The 6000-nt window shown below is 41.2% G+C and overlaps 1 protein-coding gene across 2 annotated transcripts in view; it reads right to left on the bottom strand.

The window, feature by feature from the left end:
• Positions 1–1721: 1721 nt before the first annotated feature.
• Positions 1722–6000, bottom strand: part of ifih1 (interferon induced with helicase C domain 1) — a 118507-nt gene continuing 114228 nt past the window's right edge. For both annotated transcript variants that reach the window (XM_067987372.1, XM_067987373.1), the window contains 3 exons: positions 3478–3668; positions 2600–2693; positions 1722–2502 (listed from right to left, as the gene is read on the bottom strand). In XM_067987372.1, coding sequence (XP_067843473.1) covers positions 2326–2502; positions 2600–2693; positions 3478–3668 — 462 coding nt within the window. In that variant the 3' untranslated portion in view covers positions 1722–2325. The remainder of the gene's footprint in view (positions 2503–2599; positions 2694–3477; positions 3669–6000) is intronic.

Here is a 6000-nt window from a genome sequence, read left to right as displayed (position 1 = left end):
GATATGGAAGTGGTTCTTAAAATGTGGAACATGAAGCCTGTCCATTTGCGCCACAGTAAGAGGCTAGAAAGCAAATAAGAGATTGGCACTGATAGTATTGCAGAGATTGCCATTCAATTAGCATGTTACAGTTTGCACCTTGCGAAGCTGTCTGAGTCTGCCCCTTCTGCATTAAAATGGAGTCAGCTGGGTGGTTCCAACTTCCCCACCCCAAATTAAAATCATCACTATATAAGTGGTGGTATGAGCAGCACAGTAGTATCGCTGACAGAGATACCTCATTGAGGGACCATTTTGTTTGCTGGAGCTGAAAGTTGATGTTACTTGATTTTAGCTTTAATTACTATTTTTAGTCAGCTCTGCAGAAAGTACATTTTTTGACTGGATATGTGGATTTTGCAATGGGAATTCTTCATTCCTGAAGAGACGGATAATGAGGATATGGGAGAGATTATAATGGAGACATGTAGAGGGAAGCATTGCAGAACGCATTTCTTCCCTACGTGCAGGTACTCACTCTCTCTAGAAAAGATTTTTCTGCATGTCAGCGCCTCAGAAGGCTGCACTTCCCCATCCCACCTCTGGAAGCAATTGTGGAGATATGTTAACTTCAGCCCACTTCCACCAGGAGAACGGCACTGTCAATGCCAATCAAGGTCACCACTGCCGTGAATTTTTTTGCAGTTGGGTCATCACTGATTCATTCATAGCTTTAGGGAAAATGGTTTTGTGTTACAGTATCAATAATTTCCATAATATTAATTCAAATCCACTTACTACTTTTACTGTGTTATCTCAGATGACCACTATCATATTTACTGTCTACTGCAAAGTGGGTATTAGAGACAATGAGGATTTTTGATGTAATGTGGCCCCCAAAAAATTGAGAACACTAACATAAGATTTCATGACATGTTGAATCAAAGGCAGAAAAGCAGACACCGGTCAAAAAAAGGATATTTTTTATTAAACATAAAACATTTCATTTTTCACTCCCATAAAAGATCCATGTATACCCATGAAGAAGCAATAAGTTGAAACAACTGCTGATCACTGTCTCTTATGTCCCAACCATTTAATCCATCAGAGACTACATTAATCCTTTGTGATCACAAATCCAGCTCAGGGAGATGAATACTTTTAATTTTTGAGGAAAATACACTTATATTCCACTGGAGTAAGAAAGTACATTGAGTGCAGATCTGTTGCAGTCTCGGAGTTCTAGAAATTGGTTGGCGCCGCTCCATTTTCCAGATTACTAAGACTCCAATATGGCAGGCAGGAAGTGAGCGCACATTTCCATCCAGAAGTGTGCCATCCGCTATACTGGGTAAGGGTCAACAAGAGGCATCCTTTACCCTCGTCTGAAGCGGGCGAAGGCCCTTTGCATATGCAAACAGGAGTGCTTCTCCAGACCCCACATTAAAAGGAACTGATTGTCACCTCTCCCCCCACCATCGCAACCGCTCCCGACCCCCGTTCTCCCAGCCCTGAACCCTGATCTTCTGGCCCCAACCCCTGATCTCCCCCACTCCCAGCCGCGATCTCTCGGCCCCCAACTCCGATTTCCACAGTCGTAGCTCCGACCCCTGATCCCGTGATCCCTGATCTTCTCCATTTCCTTGCCCCCCCCCCAATCCCCAGCCCCGTGACCCCTGGACCAACTTACCTTGGCCCCCTGATTCCTGGCCCCATGTGCCCTGCCCCCCCCCCCAATCCCCGGCCCAGCGATCCCCTGACCTACTTACCTTACACTTATGGTAGCAGCAGCCAGATTTTCCACTACTCTTTGCCGAGGGACTCTGTGGCTGCATCGGCTCAATTATAATGAGGCCTGAGTCCCAACTTCTGGGCAGTCAAGGGTCTCACCATTCAGTCACAGGGAAAGTACCCTGCGCCCCCAAAAATGTGCCGAATTTCTGGGCCCAGTTTGCTTCTGCAGCGCAGGATGGGATTATAATTCTTTTGTAATCTTTAATCATCTCCAACTCACATTTTCACCTCTGGTCTGCTTATTACTAAAGTAAATCAAAAAACAAACATACAGGACTGATCACCTTATCATCTTACAAAATGCAGTGACAACAGGAGTAGTATTAGTTCAAACATTTGATAAGCAGCTAGTAATGTTACACATTGAAACAATGTATTGAAAAGAAAAAAAAAATCACACCAAGAGGGCCTTCAGTCCAGTCATATATAGTGATAATACACATTCTTATTGTGTGATTATAATTTACAAGACTGTTAATCAAAGTGCAGTATAATGGAGCTGTAAGATAAATGTGCCATTGAGTAATTAACATGGAAATGCCATCAAAAATATTATCTGTGGCTTTCAACATACTTGATGTAGTCGAATTTAGGCAGCTTGAAGGGGACTTCACTCCACTTTTTATAAGTATTTTTATTAAAATTCTTCTCATCGATAAACACAACAAAGTTTCTGATTGACAAGCAAGGCAAATTCACTCCACGATAGACCATCATTGTTCCCCATGGCTTTAAAACAAAATAAGCAGAATAAAGTTAGCCATTGCATGACAACTAATTATGTAACAATTGAGCCAGTTACAAATTAAATAAAATCTCAATTTACCTGGCCACAGTTCTTGCAGTAGATCTCTTGATTTGTTTGGTAATCAAGACATTTCTCTTGTAAGGCTTTATTTTCTCGTACACCATACAAATCTCTGTAATGAATCGTAGATAATTAAAATTCATATTTAAGGCCAGTTAAACTAATAATCCATCCAATATATTATCAGTTTAATCATAGCACAGAACGGTGCCAAAGCACAACTACTATAATGCCTGCAAAGTATATATTTAGCAATAAGAGGAGTTTTGTTTTTTACAAAATATTTTAAATAATTGGCAATAGAAAAATGATATTTTATTTCGTAAGTCAACTTCAGGTCTAGCATCTGTACATCTCTTTCATTTTGAAAATAGTGCACTAAAATTTATTTGCATTCATTTTTAACCAAGAATTTTCTCTTTGTTAAGCCTAGGGATTGAGATTCAAAGGTTCCCATCACTTACTAGTGCTACAAGGGAACAAAGATGAGAGTCTGATTTGCTTTGGTGCTTAACAAGTTAATTGACATTTAACCAAATTACAAACGTTGTATACAATCACTGTGATACCACAATTCACAAATAACCATGAAAATCTGAAATCAAAACAGAAATCTTGGAAATACAAAGCAGGTCAGTCAATCTTTGTAAAGAGAAAAGACTGGGTGTCTTTTGGGTGAACCCTTCATCAGAAATAACTTCTGATGAAGGGTACAATCACCAAACATTACAACCTTTTTTTTCTCTTTCCAAAGGCTCAGTGACCTGCTTTGTATTCCTGGGATTTTGTTTATCTTTCAGATTTTTGCAACAGGTTTGAAGACATAACCACAGCAATTAAAATTCAAGATTTTATGCACTTTATGATAAATTTGTAAAAGTTTTATGAAATCTTACTGGAACTCATCTGTGCCGTTGACATGATGCATGTTTTCAATTACTTGAACATCTTTTCCTGAGCAGGCAAATGTGCTGCAGGTATTGCAGTGAAAAGTCACTTTAGAGGGATCACTTTTTATTCTTTTTGCCAAATTTCTCATCTTCTTCATTCTATGTTCCATTATGTTCTGCAGCTGCCTTTCTTCTATCTGACCATTGGAAAATAAATTGGGGATTATATAGCTATCAAACAGCTCTCTGTTTTACACAGTTTATGTACAAATGTAATTTACAGTCTACTCTTAAATTGAAGAAGCTTAATTCAAATTATTGATACATTCAAATTTGAATTCCAACCCTAAACGCGTCATGAGCAATTAAATCTGCTTAATTTGAATTCCAGCTGATTCAAGCATGCGAGAGCAGCTAATCTTCCTGGGCAGTGTGACTTCATCTTGATGGAAAAGGCAAAGGAATTCACTGCATAATTTGGAATTGACCCTGTTTTTTCATCATGGATCAGCCACTTCAGAACCATCATGTGGAGGAGTCCAAAACTAGAGGTCATAAATATAAAATAGTCGCTAATAAATCCAATAGGAAATTCAGGGGAAACTTCTTCACCCAAAGAGTGGTAAGAATGTGGAACGTGCTACCACAAGGAGTAGTTGAGGCAAATAACATAGATGCATTTACGGGGAAGCTAGATAAGCTCATGATCGAGAAAGAAACAGAAGGGTATGCTGATAGGGTTAGATGAAGTAGGGAGGGAGGAGGCTCGTGTGGCGCATAAACGCTGGCATAAACCAGTTGGGCTGAATGGCCTGTTTTTGCGCTGTAGCTTCGATGTAACTTCAGATCCACACGTGGAGAGGAATACTATGTTCCCACAAAAAAGCATCAACAATTCAGTGCATGAGAATTTTACCTCACTTTTAAGCCTGAGGACACCTTTAATGCCAATGAAATGAACTTTTTTTTTACAAACAACACCCAAGCAGAATGCCAGCTTTCATCATCGAAAAATGTCCAGGTGGAAAAAAAAAAGCTAAGCAGCAACTTACTGTCATAGTTTCTGCTGGCAGACCGGGGAAAAAAGAAAACTGGGAATTCCCTGGTGTTTTTGTAGTTTTGCTATTCTGCATGTAACCTACAGAACCTACAAAAAGCAGGGATGACTTGCGTTATTTTTGAGTAAAGGTTGTCATTTGACCAAAGCATGGCACCGCAAAGCAGAAAAGTAATTTTGATAGTTGACAACTGTGTGGCTCATGTGAGGTGCCTGCGTCTAAAAGCAGAATCCATTGCCAACTGCTTTTAGAATGTATATTCATCCTACCAGATGAAGCAGCTGCATCAGATACGGCAGAGCATTCTACACAGACACTGATGGCCGACTCTGAAGCAGTGAACATCTTTCAGCGCATGTGTCTTCTCTTGTGACAGCCAGAAGACATGAAAGAAAAGAAAGAACTTGCATTTATATAGCATTTTTCACGACCTCAGGACGTCTCAACACACTTTACAGACAATGATGTACTTTTGAAGTTCAGGCACAGTTGTAATGTAGGGATTCGCAGCAGCTGATTTGCACACAGCAAGGTCCAACAAACAGTAATGAGATAAATGACCAGAAAATCTCTTTCAGTGATGTTGGTTGAGGGATAAATATTGGTCAGGATTCCCCTGCTCTTCTTCGAATAGTGCCATGGGATCTTTTACGTCCACCTGAGAATGCAGACGGGGCTCGGTTTAACTTCTCATCCAAAGACGGCACCTCTGGCAATGCAGGTCTCCCTCAGTATTGCACTGAACTGTCAAGCTAGATTATGTGCTCAAGTCTCTGGAGTGTGACTTGAACCACAACCTTCTGACTCAGAGGCGAAAGTGCCATCACTGAGATGTGAATCCATTGTAGGTGTTGATTGCTGACAGACATAGCAGTTAAGGATGCTGCTGCTAATGGGAGTAAGTGTGAGGAAGAAGCCCAAGCAAGTGGATTCAGTAAGCAGACGTAAGTAGAGGAAGCAGCCCTCACAATGGCCATGGCGTCCAATTCTGTTTGACTTTGAGGAAGTGGCTGAGAGGAAGGAAACCACAATCACTGAGTGCAGGAGATTCAACACCTGCCCCTTCACCTCCTCCCTTCCCGCCGTCCAGGGCCTCAAACACTCCTTCCAGGTGAAACAGCGGTTTTCTTGTACTTCTTTCAATTTAGTATACTGTATTCGCTGCTTACAATACGGTCTCCTCCACATTGGAGAGACCAGACGCAGATCGGGTGATCACTTTGCCGAACGCCTCCGCTCAGTCCGCAAGGTTCACACTGACCTGCCGGTCGTTTGCCATTTTAATTCCCCGTCCCACTCTCACTCTGACCTCTCTGTCCTTGGCCTCTTACACTGTTCCAATGAAGCTCAACAGAAGCTTGAGGAACAGCACCCCATCTTTCGATTAGGCACTTTACAACTTTCTGGACTCAACGTTGATTTTAATAAGTTCAAATCATAACCACTGCTCCCATTTTTTCAGACAGCAGGT

Source organism: Heptranchias perlo, chromosome 7 (genome assembly GCF_035084215.1).
Source record: "Heptranchias perlo isolate sHepPer1 chromosome 7, sHepPer1.hap1, whole genome shotgun sequence".
NCBI lineage: Eukaryota > Metazoa > Chordata > Chondrichthyes > Hexanchiformes > Hexanchidae > Heptranchias > Heptranchias perlo.
Note: the sequence above shows the minus strand (reverse complement) of the source record. Positions and strands in the feature narration are given on the sequence as shown.